Source organism: Motacilla alba, chromosome 8 (assembly GCF_015832195.1).
Source record: "Motacilla alba alba isolate MOTALB_02 chromosome 8, Motacilla_alba_V1.0_pri, whole genome shotgun sequence".
Classification (NCBI taxonomy): Eukaryota; Metazoa; Chordata; class Aves; order Passeriformes; family Motacillidae; genus Motacilla; species Motacilla alba.
This window is the reverse complement of record NC_052023.1, coordinates 13986870-14005115: the sequence shown is the minus strand read 5'-3', so window position 1 is coordinate 14005115 and position 18246 is coordinate 13986870. Positions and strand designations below refer to the sequence as shown.

Below are 18246 nucleotides of genomic sequence, written 5' to 3'. Positions count from 1 at the left end.
CCAGCAGCCTTCAGCAGCAATGAAACTCTCACATGGAGACCAAGAATCACTTACAGTCTTCAAGGTGCTCCCCTTGGCCTCTCCAGGTGCTCGAGGTTGCATTTCCCAAATTTATAGCAACTACAGACCAATGTTATTCTGGGAATTGAACACACATTGAAGATCCAAATGAACATCACTAAATCAACTCCCTAATCATAGGGGCTAAGCAAAAAGAAATTTAATGACCTTGTTACATTATTAAAAAGAAGACAGACTTTCCCAACAGGAATGAAAGTTACTTATTAAATCAGTCTGCCCATTCTTCCAGTGGAGACTGCCCCTGCCAGTGGGCTGATAGCCACTATCCTCAGCGCTTCCCCTGGGGAAACTGCTGTCCAGAATGAGCAACACAGAAGTAATGGAATGGGACATGGGTGAGATCTCTTCGATGTCATCTCCAAGATGTCAATCCAAGAGACTGATCCAAGAATCTCCAAGACCTCTCATTTGATGAAGAAGCCAATCCATTGCCTGTGTAAATTGCCCAAGGTGAAGGAAAGAGTAAAGTAAAGCAGACCCTCCTCTGCAGTGCTCCACTCACCCTGCTGCTTATGAGCCAGTGATTGTTACACCCTTCAACATGCACATCTACAGTAATTTCATTTCCCACATGACTTTTGGGCCAAAAGCCATTCCTAGAAGAGAATGAACTGCTGTTATGACTTTGAAGTAAAAAAACAGAACGAAAACAAAGTAAGGTAATATTTTTCTGGTCCTACTCAGACTCAGCCTTTAAATGTTGTACAATATTGCCATTAAAAAATGAGAAATAAATTTGCAGCACAGAAAATAAGACCCTCTGATTTTAAAACAACTGTCACTGTGACTTAAGTGTGATGGTGGAAAGAGGATTGTTGAACACAAAAGATCAATTAAATGCTGATTTTTAAAAAAAAGGAAGAGCGAAAGGATTTGGTAGAATTTGAACATGCTGGAAAAAGCAGGGAAAAGAAGGAAGAGTTCATTTAGCAATTAATGCCTGACATTGACAGCCTAATGAGACATTTTGCCAGGGTCATTTCTAACCAGGAGTGATGCATGGGGGCCTACTCCCTTGGTTACAGCTGTTGAATCTTGTCTTATAATTATATGGGCAAAGAATCTTCTACAACCTGATTAAGTCCAACACATTAGAACAAACTGGGACCAATAACATGTAGGAATGGGAGACGGCAGCAAGTAGTCAGAACCATTTTTTCTGGGTTGAGAAAGTGATCCTGGTGGACAGGTACTGCCATAGATCCCATACTTTGCTGACAGGTGCCTTACATGTGCTTTATGTGTGGTACTTGGCTCTGTTTGGATGCAAATAGAACATGCCATGTTGTGTGTCCACAGCTTGAGAGGAGAGTCACCACAGCTGATGAACACTTCCTATATATTTCACACCCATCGTACCAGAACAGACATATTGTAATGCTTTGAAATAATTTTAAAAGCATATAAAAGATTCTGATAGATATGCATATCTGACATTAGGAGACAGGAAGGACAGGGAAGACTTTGGCTGTAGCATGGCTGTTTTGTGCTGACCAACAGCAGGACAGGGGAGCTCAGTGCTGCTTTATTCCTTAAAGCTGCCTCCAGGAGAAGGGCACTCTCTAAATTGTGATTCAGTGTGAAAGCCAAGACCTTCATCACACTCACCCCCTGGATCAGCTGAGCAGTGAGATGCTGGCAGCTTAACCATCACCCCAGGCACAGGCAGGGCTTTTAAGGAAGAGGGACTCTCCTAGCTGCCGGCACATAAAAGGCCATGATTTAAATTGGATTCCTGCATAGCTCTGCAACTCAGAGCTGCAGTACTGACATGGTATCCAGTAATGCCTATCAGTTGCTTCCTCATCTCAACAGCAGCTGTGTTTTCTGCAAGAGGAATGGTAGCTAAAAATAATCTGGCATTGACTTCCTCTTTTAAACCCTTCAGTCTCTTAGAAAGATTTTTTTGTTCTCCCAGAAACAGCAAAGAGCATGTAAGAGACAAAACCAGAACAGTCAACTGCACAAAGAGAAGAGCAGCATTAGAAAGCTCAGAGAACAGTAGGAAACTACAATTAAAATCAGAAGCAGTAAAAAAATTGTCAGTTTTGACCAATATTTTCCAAATTCTCTTTTGCACTTGCAATGAGATTTCTGTTATGCCTTTACTTGTATGACTCAGTGGTGCTGAGCAAAGGGGAAATAAAATCTGGATGTTTCTGAATGCAATTCATTTGCTCATTAAACATATTAAAAGAAAGAACTTTGTTCAGTAGTCATCAAATGCACTCTCATGTCCACACAGTGGAGATTTTTACTCCCTCTTGGAATAAGTACATTTTACTTCAAATTCTGTCTTCCATAGAACCACAAAATGTAAATCTTATACCAAATATGCAAATGGAGAAAAAAAGAATATTCAATTAATCCTTCAGGAACGCAGCACTATGTATTCTCATCCAGAATAATTCTACACATATAGTGCTGGTTAGCATGTCCAGACTGCTTTCGTGATCCTTTTCATAAATATACCTGATTCTATATTAAAATATTTAGGAGTTTCATGTATAGTTTTTAAATTGCAGTCCAAAATTAGCTCGATACAGACTATAGCTCAAAATTCCCCAAGGCAGAGTTGATGATCTCTATTTTAATCTAGTCTTCCAGCAGAGCCCTACTCCCAGCAGGTATCTCTGGACATGACCAAACTACAAATAAAATCATAAACACAATTCAGACCATGACTTACAAACCTGCTGCTAACAGACCAGTACCTGAAGTAAGCTCAGTACAAGGGACAGGCAAAGAAATGATGAATATATTTCCTCCTTCCTTGTTCCTCTGCTCAGCATCACTGATGCAACCCCACATTCCCCATTTCAGGGCTCATGGCAAAGCTGTCTGGGCCAGAGATGATGGCGAGCCCAGCCAGGGTTTAGCACCATCCTTGGGCTGTCTCTCAGACATTCTGGGGTAAATGGACCCACCCTGTGTACCATGGCCAGCACAGCAGCTCCGCAGCACTGACAGCTCCAGACACGGGTAAGGGAAACACAGATGTTACTGGTGAACTGTGGCCAGGGCTTCTCCTTCAGCAGTATGTAACACCAGAGAAGAAAGAACAAAAATAATTAAATCTTTAAATATTTTGGTAGGTAATGTTTAAAGTAATCACAAGAACAGAGAATATTAAGTAGATTTTGATACCTTTTTAATAGGAAAATGGAGAAAAGGAGCTCCAGTATACCACAACAGAGAAAGTAAAAAGATCTGTAAAGTAAACTGAATCCAAACATAAGCAATGTTTTATTGGGATATAGCAAGCAACCTATCAAATAGGGAACCAGTACAAACAGATTGAACACGACTCTCTTTTAACAGAGATGTATGGTGACAAGACAGCTTCTTTCAGTTCTTAAAACAAGTATTCAAAGTGTTAAGTAAAGCATTAAAAAAAATCAATCATTACAACACCAAAGACAGACAATATTAAAAATGTGCAGAATTTTACTTTTTACAAATTTCTGCATAATGTTAGAAAACAATCATAAATTAAAAAAGGAATAAAATGAAGCTTTTTTGTTTGTAAAGCAACACAAACCCTTAAAAACCAACGATATTTTACATAGGACTACTATTAAAAACAGGTGAAAAGCTGAAAATTTAAAGGACAGAAAAAAATACACAACTCAGTTTCACCTGTCAGCAACACCTTCTGCTATCGAAGGAGTTATGTTAGTTCTATGTACAGCTTTAAACATTGCAGCATACCACGAGTAAACCTTAATAAGGTCAAAATAGGACCCTCTGCAAAAAAGGGTGACTTGGCAAGTGTCAGTCCCATCCTGAAATTATAAGTAGTAATAATTTTAGTAGGTTTTAGTGTAAACCAAAACCTACTTTAATTGGTTCCTCTCTTTAAAGATGCATGTAAACTTTGGGGTTGTTTTTGTTTAATTTTTTGGTATCTTAATTAATGAAATCAAGAACATGTCTGGCTCAAAAATGAGAATGACATACCTCCCTTTTGTTCTGGATACAGTGATGAAGCTATCTCAACATGCTCATTGACACTTCCTAAAAGAGAAAATCATTATGTACTATGTAAAAAATACACACCACCTCTCTCAGTTCAGACTCAGCATATAGTATATTGCCAGCTCTATCCAATAGGATATATATTCTAATTTGGTTTAAACTCTTAATAGATATATTCTCTCTTTACAAAGTTCCATCACATGAAACCAAATTGCTTATTTTTCCTTTGAGGCACAGCATGACCCCAATTAGACAATTAGCTATAAAGAGTTGTTCTTTAGATGTTGTGTCTGTAGAGGTTTTACGTGATATTCATAGATTTTCAGCGCAGGCCCCAGTTTTAATGAAAGTCCAGTCAGTACATCATTTCTTGTCATCAACAGTAATGATTTGCCATCAATTTCCTATAAGAAGAATTAAAGAGTTGATAAAGACAAATATACAAATCTAACAGAGGAGAACAGTCATGCAACAAATGGAATACTACTATAGAGGATCAGTGAGGAAAACAGTAGCCTTGATTTTCCTGAAACCATGTTCACAGCTGCTAAATTCTGCTTGCTGTCTGCTTTTCAAGTGCTCACCTGTGCTGACTAAGGCATAAATACTACTTAGTCAAGCACAAAATCCAAATGAGCCTAATTTCAAAATTCCCTCCTTGTAAACCTTTTTCTAATTAATAGGTACAAGTGAAGAATGCCTAATTATCAGCCATTTAAGGAAGGATACTCCTAAGAATGCAGCTTATGAAGTGCATTTCAGAAGAACTACTATTGACAGCAATGTGCAAGTTTAAACTAGTGAATATCTGCTAATAACTTCAGGTGCCTTCTTTAAAAGGCCAACCTTCCCATGCATCCTGTTGGGGGGGAAAAAAGGAAAAGACTCTTGCAATCAGAAATTTTGGAAGGGCCTAACTAGAGCTTGACACACTGAGAGAACTTCTCTTCCTCTGCTTTCAAGGGAAAACGAGAAAAGCAGCAACTTGCCAGCTTAGGTCTCAACAACCCCTACACTTTCCTGCTTAAAATACCTCTTGTAAATCACAGATATGGTGGGATTTTTTTTTTCCTCTCAGACCTAGACTTTCTGACCTGTTTAGGTTAGGAATCCTGTAGGCTTTGGATTTTCTTTCCATCTCAAAACCTTGACATATGCTTGAAAACTTCCTCTAAGTAATTTTTAAAGTAAAAATGGAAGAGAAAGAATCCACATATCTCCACTGCCTTCTATTATCTTGGAAATATCAGAGATCCCATCCTTGATTACAATGCAACATGAAAAGAAGACTTCTATTGGAGCTCAGCAGGAATTTGTCAAGACTGAGCTCTCTTAAAATTTGATGAAGTTTATAAATACAAAATACATGTACAAACCACAATATAGTCAAAGATCGGCTGGAAGTGGCATTTTTAAAAAATATTCCCAAAATGTATACAACTACTAATCCCTCAGGGCAGCACAAAGTAACAGTAATTCTAAAAGAAAAAAAAGTTTCCAATAACTTTTTACCCAATTATAGCAGGTGCCTCTCTCCAATTACTGTTGAGAATGTTAATGGTTAAAACCAGTTTCTATCCTCTCTTTTCCATTCGTCACAATTCTTTCTGTGGGAATTTTGACACCAGTGAGTGTTTTGCTCATTGCTATGACCGATCTGAAGTTGCCTTTTCTGCTGCTGTTCAACGATGCTATAGAGGAAGAACAGCCTCCAGCTTGGTAGGATCCAAATGGAGTAAATCCAGTACCTGGAATAGGAGAAACTCCAAGAATAGGAAAAAAGCATCTATTCCTTTCCCTTCTTCTTCCACAGGGTTCCCTGTGTTTTCTAGAAATGCTGGTAACTACTAAAACTTCCACTGAATAGAAAACTGATTCTTTAAACACATCAGTGTAGGAATGAGTGATTACATATTCAGAGTTAAAGCATTTTATATCTTCCTGTGAATTGTAAGCTTTACCTCTTTCACTTCCTTTAAGTTTTCCACATTTACCCGATTCTGCAGAATCAGTGCAGATTCTGCACCTTTTTTTTGCACCAGGTAAGATTTGTATGCTCTGGTGACTTCTCTGATCTCTTCTCTGCTACTTCTCTATTTTCTGGATTTTTTTCAGGGTGCAATTTCAATGCTAGCTCTCAGTATGTCTTTTAATGTTAACTGCAGAGAGACTTCTCTGCACAACTCAAGCTAACAGTAATTCCCTACTGTGCCAGGATTACCTCAACACCAATATCACACTGTCTTCAGCAAATAACCAGGGGACTGGTTAAGCTTCAAGTCCTCCACCACCCATTCTGCTCTGACTTAGAATCTCAGTGCAAAGTTTCACAGTAAGCCAGCACACTCACGTGCTCCTCCCTACTGTGGCTCTGCCAGAAAGCAGCAGTGGACACCAGCTGATGTCAAACTCCAGTTTCCTTTCTGGTAAGACATTGCAGTGAGGCCAGCAAACCAGTACTGGGTCACCTGGGCATATCTGGCTATCACAACAGAATGGTCAAGAAGCCACATGGGCCATAACAAAGGTCAGAGCACAAGCACGTCTTGAGACCTTGTAAACAGCTTCAGTCTTGGAGTGAGCCACAGTCCCTGGGCTTCCAGAGCTCCTACAGAAAGCTCAGCCACAAATTGGCAGGCTGTATTCCTCTGAAAGTGTCCACACCCTCGTCCTGCAACTGCTACTCCTCCCTCTTCAGGTATCCTGTGTCCTCAACTTCTTGGCTTGTCTGATTTGCTTGCTGATGATATGGATTTTTGTTATTGGGCAACATCCTTCAGCTGAATCTGTTTTCATCAGTGAGCTCTCTTGATCTGCTGACATCAGTGAAACTCCAAGAAGGAATAACAGATAATCATCATACAAGCATCACTTCTTACCAGCACTTACAATAGAGTTTTAATAAAACATTCTGCAGCCCTTAAAATGTCCTCTAATTAAAGTATTGTACAAAAAATCCAGATCTTAAAGATCTTTTGAGCCACTTGTTTTAGGTGAGTCCAGATGTATTTAGATTTATCAAAGGAAAGTGTGGACCCAGAGTAATGCTGTGTAAAAGCTCAGTGTAATAATAGATGTCATGATTACATTCTGGGCTAAGGATACTTTGTAAAGACACCATTGTGCTACCCCTACTGAAGCAGTTAAGTGGAAAACAATTTCCCAGTGTTGTAGGTGAAACTGAATACTTTCCTTTACTGCTTACAATCTCATTCCTCTTCCAGTACATATTCAGGGCAGTAGATCAAATGAAACTAGGTTTCTGGGGCCCAGGCAACTGCAAATGACAGAGGAAAATAGAGATGGCCAGAATTGCAGCTGCATGCCTAGTGCTCTGGAGACAGAGGATGGCTAAGGATTCAAAATGAACCTGTCTGCACTGCCATACCTGGGAGATCCTGACAAAAATTACTGTAAGAACACAGTTAAAGTTGGTGGTAGCAAATAGTGTAGAAGAAACTGAACAGCACCACTGATAAGTTAGGGACAGGATTGTTTATGGGGCTGTTCTTGATGCAGACAGGGAATAAGGCTGGCAAACCTGGCACTTAGAACCAGGGACTTGCTGCTCCTCATGCTGCTAATGGAAAGGATGAGGAAGGAAGTGGCAATGACTTCTACTGCGATTATCCATCCCTCAGCTCCTGGCCACATCCTGGTGGCAGCTGTCAGCCTCTCTCTCCAAGGTCTTAGCATAAGGTGAAGTTGGCAGTGGAATCACAGCCACATTTCTGCACATGGCTCCCAGCAGAGTCCTCAGTTACCCTACTGAAACCACTTATCCTCACTGCAAAATACTAATAAAGCCTGTAAGGCTGCTATTGTAAACTGATTTGCCAAAACTCAGAAATTAGCCTCACCTTTCTGCTGCAAAATCAGTAGTAATTACTTCCATATTATTGACAAGCCAACTGTGAGGCAAAGAGGTCAAGATATTTGATGGAAGTCAGAGGTATCTGTCAGTATAAGGAAATGATTCCCAGAGACCACAATTACTTTGCTTGTGTAGATTTTTGAGCCACATTTCCAGGGCTTTTGTGACATGGATGCTGGTATTAAGGAACGGACACACTCAAACATTTTCCTTTTTACCCTGTTCACTCATCTTCAAATTCTGAAAAATTAGCAGCAGCTGCAGAAAGAACCTTCTCTGCAACCTGCCAGAGAATCCCCCAACACCAGGCTTTTCACTCTAAAGAACAAAGAACTAAATTTAGATACTTTGTTATATGCATCAGTTACAATCAGATCGGATTTCACAGACGTGGCGCTGAAGGTCAGCACCATTAACCTGACCAACCACGACAGATTTCATGCGCAATGTACAGTCTCCCTGCAAAGCTGCCAATAACTTGCACCAGCTCAGTACCTTGGAAGGTCGAGCCATCTATTTTGATAACTAATTACAAGTGTGGGTGACTAATTTCCTGATAGTCACACACAAGCCTACAGACTTATGTGGGGAGGTGCTGAACTGCCAATCTGATGTTACTTCTCTATGGAACAGGTGGGCTGCAGGCCAAGTAAGCTGACTTCCAATTCTGCCCCACTAACACACAGCCCCAGCTGCTGGCAGGTGAGTTGCAATGGGCCACCTAACTCTTAAGCTCTTTGCTGATCTAATCCACCCAAAGAAGCCTTCCATTAGTATCAGCAGTTACAAGGCCCAGAAACAAAGACCCAACCTCTTAGACTCAGTCCTACAAACACGCTGCTACTCTGCCAACTTAGTGCCAACTTGTCCTTTCCATATTCACTTGTACTGCCAAGTTCAGTGCAACACAGCAGCCCCTTTTTCACCCTATGCCTTCACGCTCACATTGCTGCTTAGAAGCCCCAGGTTTTATAAATGCTCATGAGTGTAATTACACAATACACTAAGAAAGAAGGGAATTCACATTTTAAACACATTCACATTTTAAATAACAAGACAGTGAAACTGAGTGGGTTGTATAGGGAGACTGAGTCCAAGCCAGAAAATTTATTTAGATTTCTCACCTTTCTGAATCCTATCTTAAACGAACTCCAACTCATTATCCACAGCTTGCAGAACAAGAGAGATTATTACATTACTCAGAGATCACAGTCCCATGCATTATCACCCAATAACAGACTCAAATCCCACCATTAATGTGGGAATTTCTCTCCCATTTTACAGTATATAACCAGGCCCACAGCAAAAATTTGCAGTGTGAGAAACTGGTGGCAGTCAAAAGGTGTTTGCTAACAGATTTACCTGTTCCTGAAAAGCATTGGCTTGTTCTTCAAATCCAGCTGTCCTGAAATAATTCACAACATCAGTAACAGCCCAGTCAGCGGGATCCAGAGGTCTCCCATTCTCTAGTGAACTGCAAAGTGCAAATGCAGACAAGTAATCACTAAAGGTGTGCAGAACATCTACTGCTGCTTTGTGCATGCCTCATATACATTGCCCTCCTTCCTTGTTTCTGCAGGAAAATTGTTCTTTGATACATCTCCCCCAGTCCAATACAGAACAGTGTCTCCTGTTCTTTTTCATTCCAAAGTCCTGATGCTGGGGAAAACTGAGACCCCTCTCCTTTCAGAAAAGAAGAAAGTATATGAATCTTCACATCAGCCAAAGGTAATCAATTAGGATCTTCATCCAAGTGTGCTGTCTTGGCTGTTGGAGAATGAGAACGGCCATAACTGGGGTACCAAACTCCTGCCTTTCAAGCCTGCAGCTTGCTATCAGCTACCAAGTACTTAATTACTTTTATGTGGATTATTCTTTACACAGATGAGACTGTCCTTGTAACATGGGCAGAAATTACTGGTAGGCGTCTTTACCTTGCAAAACAACAACAAATCAATTACAAACAAACAGAACTTCCCAACCAAAACAAAAAAGAGGCACCAAATGATTGCACTAATTCTTAATATAGAATATTTCCCAAAACTGCTGTCAGACTTATCTTTGGACAAATATATGGGCTTTTTAAATAGCTGTGCATCTGAGAAAACATCTGTTAAACACAATCAGAATTAATTCCTTCTGTGATTAACCTCACGCAATTGTTTTCCACAGCAGCAAAATCAACAAAACATTCATATTACTATCCTTATCCTGCATTTCTTTTCCTCAAACCATAATCAACCTATCACAAAGATAACCTTGGTGCATCTGAAAATTTTTGGTAAAAAAAGACACACAGTGAGCTTGACTGCCTTTTTTACTGCAATTTATGAGGATGAAGAGCAAGATATCAAAGAGCTTCTTTAACGCATTTCCCCAACCAGAAGTCCTGAAGTTCATGCCAAATATTTTCCATCGTTATACTTGTTTAACCATAACACTAACGAAGCAATATTGAATATGTACAGATTCGGGCAGGTGTCAGAATCCTGTCCATTTTCTGGTCTGAAGCTTAGAGGCAGGACTTTGATTTCAAGAGCACCAATTGGAAAAGAAACACAGATTATATTCTCCTGACAATATTTTTGTCCTGTCCTTCAATTTTTTTCTTTTCCAACTGTCAGCATCTCTGCGTTGCCTGGACTTGTATGTTTTTCAGCAAAATAACTGGGTGAATCAAGGGCAGACCATTTTTCAAAGCACAAAATGCAATCTATACATAGAGTGCCTCCCATCGCTGCTTCGACAACATTCTTATTTCTACAACTATCTGAGTCCTGGGAAGGAGGACTCATGGAAACAATGATTTTTGCATGTCCCCAAACTCTTGAAATGTATCTGTCAACATGGCAACACAATCTGGCCACAGGCATCATCTGCAGCCTGTGTTACACTAGGCCTTCTAAAAGCAGTTTCTTTCATTTATCACAGATATCTGAGCAATGAGAAGCAGTTTCTTATTTTGCTCATCACATGATGACTTACTTCATGAATTGCTTCACTGATTGTGATTACACAAAAAGCAACTCAGCAAAACTGAAAATGAGACTATCTGGCCTTATCAGAGCTGCACTTTTTTCCTGTGGGTTTTTTTAAATCAAATAATGCCTTTCAAATAAGATTTTTTGGTGTTATGCACATTCTGAGTCTTAAGAAGTAAAATGTGAAAACTGCCACACAAAATCTGCATGTATTTATAAAAGCAGTATTAGAGGAATTATATTTAAATCTTTGCATTTTCCTTAAGACACAGACTGTCACTTTCAATTACTCATTTTTTACTAAAAATAAACAAAATGCCAACCACTCAGTTAAAAAAACTAACAAACTGAATTTAATCCTTGTTAAACAGCAAATAAAAGGTTCAGTCTGTAAAAATATCACCTAACTGTAATTTGCTTACTTCTCCAAACATTTTAATTTCAAATTAAATATGACCCCAAACCCTCCTTCAAAATTTTTTATCTCAGCCCAGGTGCTTTAGTTTTTCTTGTATCTCCTCTTTTATCACTAGGAAACTACAGCTTGGTCCAGGTCCAGCCCCATCCAGGGCTCAACTGCAATGACTTCAGGGGCTCCACCTCAGTCATTAATTAATCACAGGAATTAATTGCAAGTTCCTGCCTCAAGGAATAGCATCATGCTGGACCTCAAGTGGAGCCAATTTCCACAGCTACAGCTGCAGAAGACTGGAAGGCATGTGGCAGACCACTGGAGGCAGGCTGGATTTTAACCCATCTACCCACACAGATGCTCATTTTGCTTGTAGACTTTGTTAGTCTCCTCCTCACACTGCTGCTGACATGGCTCTATTCTTTAGTCAAGACAAGGGAATATATAACATCCATGGCTTGGCCATACACTAGCTTATGCCTTACATCCTGGATGCTTTAAAATCTTACGAGGACTGGCATTTTAGGCTTTGAAACTATATACTAGATGCACTAACAATGAATCAAAATTAGGCTTGTCTGTTTTTCACCACTGTCCCTGTGCCTTTATTGCCATCATGTGGCAGAAGCAGCAAGGTCTGAAAGGATATAGCTGAGAACAAACAGATTTTATCCAGCCTATTTATAAGCACTTCAAGAAAGTGTCAAATACTTCCTTTGTAGATATGCCCACATATACACAATATACCTTCATCTAGAAACCACAGCCCCACAGTTTAAATACAGTTTCCATCCACTCTAAAAGGCCACCTTAGCAATCAGTGGTTGATTCTTTATCACCCAAGCCTTGGGGAAAATTATTAAATGTAAACTGTCCCTGCTTTGACTGTCTTCTTTCTCCTCCCACCCCAGAGTGCTTGTTGTAGAAACCAGCCTGTCAAAGGGAAGGTGGTTTCTAAGGGACACACAATAATTATTCATAGTCACTGAATGGGAAAATGCTCTTTATGTTGGTGTGGTATAGCCAGCGTCTCAAGTGAAGGGGGAGAATGCTGATTTTAATGGCTGCCATCAGATCTTTTGATGCTTTTCATAATCAGGTGTTTTATCAGTAGCCTGAAGTGACCATTATTATTCACCTTACTCTAGTGCCTGGTAGCCTACGCATTGTCACGTTTTCTTGGGCAGCTTATGTAAGAGAGTTCTGAAAGAGAATAATGAGCTGCAGCTGCACAAAGTGTTGCAGCTTGACAGAACAGACTAAGAGCTTACTCTAGTATCTTTCCTTATGGTCTTTTTTTCCTTTTAATATACATACATATGTGTACATCTCTCTCACCATGGCTTCTGTAATCCTTGAACAGCCAGGCCAGATTTTTCCACACAGAATTTCACTTCTCAGACCATAATGTCATTCAGAATTGCTAGTCCTAATTAAAGAATTTCTGACCTTAAATAAATGCTTACAAAAAACTTCTGTGCCTTAGCCCGTAGTTTACCACACAAAAGAAAGCTGTAGAGCAGTACACACCATGTCTCTGCCTTATTCCCACTCTAGGTCTGAAATAAAACCCCAGCAACCTCAGGCTTCTCCAATAAACAGCTTAAAGTATCTGTTTCAGAAGGGAACTGACACCTAAGTGATATCCTGCTACTACTCAGCCCCAGACATGTGGGCTGTCAGCAGAGAAGGGCACAGAGAGGTAACTTCCACGCAGCACACTTCTCTCATTAGGCACTGGTTCTGCAAAAGCCACTAACAGACACGTGAGCAAACGCACAGTATTGGCTACAGCGCTACCATTTGCTTTAGTGCCTGGGTAAGAGGAAAAGAAAAAAACGTACTCCTAACTTAAGTTACTATCTTCTACATCTCTTCATTGCTATACAGTCCTACCACATATCACTTTTAATCAGCTCAGTGCCCTGGACTCTTCTATTTCAAAGCTGAAATAAAATAGAAGTCATTAATGACAGGGAGGGTTTGAAATGCGCAGAGATGGAGATGGCCACTGTTGCCAACCACATTAGTTTAAAGGAAAACTACATCCAAAATCCATGTGCTGTTTATGTAAAAGGAACACTTACTTTTTGACATCCAGAGAGCCATTTTCCTTGTTTTCCATGTCAACAGTTAGCATGGGGAGGACAGAAGTTTTACTTCAGCAACTGATTGATAGGGAGGAAAAAAAAAAAAAAGCTGTGTTTAATAACTGGTAGTATGACCAGTGCAGCATAACTTAAGAGAAACAAGCATTCTACAGGGACACATGCATGTTTCCACTTGGGAGCAACAGTGCTGTCAAAAACTGATTTCCCTGGAAGCCTGGCAAAGCTGATAGTAGCTAATGGACTAGAAAAGAAAGTTGATCTGTGCTTCAAACACAAGAAATAATTCTTGCCTGAAAATCAAGAAAAGTAATACTACATTTAATCCTTTTCACAAGTGTTAAAATTTTGACCAAACTGTATGTATTCATATACATGGAGATTGATGTGCAATATATAGCTGTGTATCAAGAGAGCTTGATAGGTCTTCAGTCATCCTGCGATACAGAAGATCCAAATATATGGAAGATCGTTAGAAAGGTTTGGAAATCCATAGCCTCTTTTCACAAATGTGGACTTGGATACAGATGAGCATGTCACTTATGCCCATTGTGCAAATAAAGCTGGTAAGCAGAGTTACTAATTGAGCCTCAAACTCCTGAGGCCTAAATCAGTATGTTATCCATAAGACCTCCCTTCCTGCACTAGAACAGCTTCTCCTATAGGTATGCTACACTGAACTCCAAAAAGGAAAGGAGAACATGAAGGACACAGGAGAAAATCCGGTTTGTTTCCTTCCTTGCAGCACGCTGGCGTACTTGCACCACATAGTTTTTTCCATCACTCCACGGAACATGCAGAAATAACCCAAGCCCTTCTTTTCTGTTCTCAAGTAAGCCATTTCTATTTCAGAGAGCACCAGAGAATGGACTAAGGACTCAGGATGTTCTTGCTGTAGCATTAATGGATGCCAGTAAAATGTCTCAAAGCTCTGGGATACAGAATAGGGAAATCATGCTCTTCAGCTAAAACTTTGCAAAAATAGAGAATAGCAGTTAGTATTGCTGTGGGGAAAAAAAAGGAAAAAAGAAGAAGACCCTTTATTATACACGTAGAAGCGTGTAAAGCACCAAGAACACGGTAAGAAACTAATCGAAAAGATGCTTCTTCCTGCACCGCTGACCAAACAACTCCACGAATTCCCTGAAATCACTTCTCGGTTCACCTGAGGTGACTGCAGACGACACCCGCACCAGCCTACCTGCGGAACGCCCCGCGCCGCGGCCGCGCACTGCTAACCCGGGCTCGGGGCGGGCACCTCCCGCGGAGCCCACGGGCCCGGGCGGCGGGGGCTCCCGGGGCTCCGCTCCCCGCGGCTGCGCCGGGGCTGTGACACGCGTTCAGCATCTCACGGGCACCCGCTCGCACTGCACCACATTGTCAGTTCTGGCTGGGGGCGAGGGAAGCAAGGCAGAAAAACCTACCTACGAGCAACTAAACCAGCGCATGGCTACCGGCTGCTGCGGAGCGGCGGAGCCCGCGGCCCCCGCCCCCCGGCGGCAGCGGGCGCTCCGCGGCGGCTCCGAGTGACACCGGGAGCGGCCCCGCCCGGCCCCGTGACGCGCCCGCCACACACGGACCGCCCGCGTCATGGCCGCCGCGTTAAAGGCGCCGCGCCGCGGGACCCCGCCGCAGCCACCCCGCCCGGCGCGGGAGGGCACCCGGGACGCTGCCGGGCTGGGGACGGCAGCGGGGCGGGGACACGGAGCGGCACCTCCGCCGAACGGCTTACCCCGGCGGCGCTTACCTGCTGGGGAGCCGCGGACAGCGCCGGGGGGCCCGGTATGGGCGGGCGCGGACCTGCCGGCGGCACGCGGCCGGAGAGCAGCGCTCCGAGCTCGGTTCATGACTTGAGGTGCTTGGGGCCTCCTTGTGGACATTTCTGCTCCTCCTAACAAGCGGGGTGTTACAGGTAACGGAAAGGTAGCATATCTCTAGTTGATGAAGGATGCAGTACCAGGCCGATGAAATTTTATACACGGTAGGAAGTAGAGTCGCCAGATGTTGGCAAATTGATAAAGTTACAAAAATTCATTCCTAGATTAAGTTCGTCAACACGTATGTGAACTCCTGCAACTGCAGGCTCGGGGTGATGGGAAAGAGGAGTGACCAAGGACAGCACAACCGAGTCACCCCCACCGTGCCACCGCCGGCCCTGGGGAAAGAGAGGAGATGGAGGCACTGAATCTGCAGATCTTACTCGTCTAAGCTCCAGACTTTACTTCACAAGGAGGCCATAACCACGGGATTTTCTGTACAGAGGGAATCAACTCAAAGAGCTTACCAATTACTAAGTGTCCCACTGGCAATAAAAATCTCACCCCCAGAGTTTAATACAAAAGTTGTCAAGTTTTTCTGGCAACAACACTTTTTTTACACTAATTTTTAATCTCTTCCGTATTTCCTTGGTTGCTGATGTTTTCTTCAGTATTTCCTCGATTGCTGATTTCTAATGGCATATAGGCATTACCTAGATGCACTGTCAGTGCAAGGGAAATCAAGCAAGGACTATCAACACACCCTGTTTCCCCACACACGGGCTTTGTAGCCAGGGCTGCATCCCAGCCACTAATCAGGTGCTGTGACCTTTTGATTATCTGTTACAGGCTGGGTTACTTCAAATTTGTGGGATGTTTTACTTGAAAGATTTCCTTCTGAGTCAAGCCACTCAAATGACACGCCTGCTCTTTGCTGCAAGGCAAGGGGGACAATTACAAATTACCTGGGGATTTGCACAGAACCTGCTGGAGACCCTAGCCTGATTTCTGCAGAGCTCTGACAAGAGTGCCCAGCTGGCACAGACAGACAGAGCTTGCTTGGCCACCAGAGTGGGCACCTGGGGCTGTCCCAGGCACTTTGCATCCATCTCACTCCCAGACAAAGCTTACTGCACCCTGACTGCATGGAGATCCAGGTCACCTAACTGCAAACTGGACACAGTTACAAGCACTAAAATTACCAGCAAAGTGGACTTTTGGGCAAAGGACTGCAGACACGACTTCCCAAAGCACTTCATTTTGTCTGACTTATGTGCTGTCAGATAAATAACCAGAGCTTGCAGGAGTTTTGCAAGTAATGGCACTCAAATATCGACAGAAGCATTGAGAACGGAGGGCAGTAACAGTCCTCGCTGCCTTGGGATTTAAATAAATGCAGATAAACAAAATAAATAGAGGATTAAGTGTACTGTGCCCTAAACAAAACCCTCTTTACTTCCCATCCAAAGTGTACTGTAAAAAGTGGCATATTTGTGTTGGACAAGTGAGCCAAGCAAGACAATTTTTTTCTGTCCCTAAAGAAATAAACATTCTAAATGAAGCCATAATGAGTTTTCTGCATCAGCTGGTTTCTAACTTTGGTAATGAACTGACATTTGAGGATAAAAATATAAATGAGCTATTTTACTCACACTCTCCTTTCATCATGTTCTTCAGTTAATCCTTTGAGTATTCGAAGTGAGGTTCACACAGTGCATGCATTCCTTCTAGAGGACCTTGGACAGCAAAGAGAGGAGTTTTAAGGAAACAGGTTGTGGAAAAATTCAGTATGGAATATGATATTTTCATTCATTGGGGTAAGGTAATTTAATTATACTAAAATTGAGTCTGGAGGGAAATAAAGCAGAAAAGTGAATTAGTCTTTTGTTTGGCTATTTGCATCCCACTTATGGCCAAAAAGAAAAGGTTTCCAAGCCATGCAGGGAGCCAAGTGAGACCAGGGTTGGTAGATCCAGGTCAAGGGGTCCGTCCTGTGTGTGAGTCTGAACTTCTGCTATCCCATGAGGGGAAACATTTAAAGGTCAGTGCAGGTATTGGACACCAGTGGACCCTGTTTTCTGGGTATTGAAAAATGCCAGTTTCCTACTGCAACCCTTCCCATCCTTTTGTTTTGTCTCTGGCAGCTAAAGAGTAGAAGACAAAATGCACAGCACATGTGGCAAAGCAGAGCACAGCACCCTGCCAGCTGTGCAGAGGATACTGAATTTCAGGTCCCCAGGGCTAAATAAAGCCCTTTGAACCTTCTTAATTCCAGTGTTCCGGTAAAAAAAAAAAAAAAAAAAAACCAAAAAAAAAAACCAAACAAAAAGAACACGGTTAAACGCATGCATGGAGGAAGCTGAGTGAGAAAATAACACATGACCTGTGTGGTTTCACACTGACGGAAGCCCCTCTCAATAAGGTGGCATTAGGCAGAGTAGAATGGGTCTAGCCCTGTGTAAAACACATATTTCTTTGCCAACAACGACCGAATGTTTCAGAGCCCTCGGAGCCCTCGGTGAAGCCAATTGCCCTCAGCAGGAGACACCATGCAGGCCGCGAGCCGCGCGGCGCCGCGGGGGCTGCTGGGAGTTGTAGTCCCGCGGGGGCCGCTCCGGGCGCGCCTTCCCCTCACGGCCCGGGCGGGAGCAGCGGGGGCGGCTCTGGGCGCTGCTGGTGCCGCCGGTACCTGAACCGCAGCGTGGAACAAGCGCTGGAAGGTGCTTGCTTCTCCTCTGGGTTTTCAGGGAGACATTTCGGGGCTGGCCGCCATCGTTTGTGGTTCCTGCTGCTCATTGTGAGAAAGTAAACCAAAGAGATTTCATCCAGTTGTGGCTGGCGGCCAAAAATCATCAAGTCCATATAATGGCCAGCACTGGCAGCATGGGAATCCAATGGGGGCACAGGCTGTTTCTAAGTAACTTTTGTCACGAGTGTGGAAGTGGCATGGGTGTAATACGCCAGTTTGCCCAGCAAACCGAATTAATGTATAGCTGTGTCCAGTCAATTACTAACAACAGTCCCTCTTGCATCATGTCCCTCCTAGCAATACAAG

General features: G+C 42.4%; 2 protein-coding genes across 6 annotated transcripts in view; both read right to left on the bottom strand.

Annotated features, from left to right (window-relative positions):
* The window catches only part of DNASE2B (deoxyribonuclease 2 beta), a 31305-nt gene extending 21898 nt beyond the window's left edge, over positions 1–9407 (bottom strand). The window contains exons 1-4 of one of the 4 annotated variants that reach the window (XM_038144384.1): positions 9296–9380; positions 4042–4098; positions 3009–3110; positions 2–138 (exon numbers count right to left, since the gene is read on the bottom strand). In XM_038144384.1, the coding sequence (XP_038000312.1) occupies positions 2–102 (101 nt within the window). In that variant the 5' untranslated portion in view covers positions 103–138; positions 3009–3110; positions 4042–4098; positions 9296–9380. Of the gene's footprint in view, position 1; positions 139–3008; positions 3111–4041; positions 4099–9295 lie in introns of those variants that run through there. The other 3 variants (XM_038144386.1, XM_038144385.1, XM_038144387.1) reach the window with 3 other exon arrangements.
* SAMD13 (sterile alpha motif domain containing 13) lies at positions 3306–14993 on the bottom strand. 2 transcript variants are annotated; one of them, XM_038144391.1, is made up of 4 exons: positions 14859–14993; positions 13414–13494; positions 9296–9407; positions 3306–4463 (listed from the first exon to the last, which is right to left on the bottom strand). In XM_038144391.1, exons 2-4 carry the CDS (start codon positions 13464–13466, stop codon positions 4320–4322), a joined length of 309 nt encoding a protein of 102 aa, XP_038000319.1. In that variant the 5' UTR covers positions 13467–13494; positions 14859–14993; the 3' UTR covers positions 3306–4319. The 2 variants fall into 2 exon arrangements, with proteins under 2 accessions (XP_038000319.1, XP_038000320.1); XM_038144392.1 differs by lacking the exon at positions 14859–14993 and adding an exon at positions 14636–14852.
* Positions 14994–18246: the final 3253 nt, after the last annotated feature.

Bases quoted from the DNA above. Each gene is read 5' to 3' on its own strand.
- SAMD13 (XM_038144391.1), bottom strand. From the start codon at position 13,466: ATGCTAACTGTTGACATGGAAAACAAGGAAAATGGCTCTCTGGATGTC. The intron at 9,408-13,413 runs GTAAGTGTTCCT...TGCACTTTGCAG, and splicing joins GGCTCTCTGGATGTCAAAAA to TTCACTAGAGAATGGGAGAC. The intron at 4,464-9,295 runs GTAAATCTGTTA...TTCTTCTTATAG, and splicing joins CCAATGCTTTTCAGGAACAG to GAAATTGATGGCAAATCATT.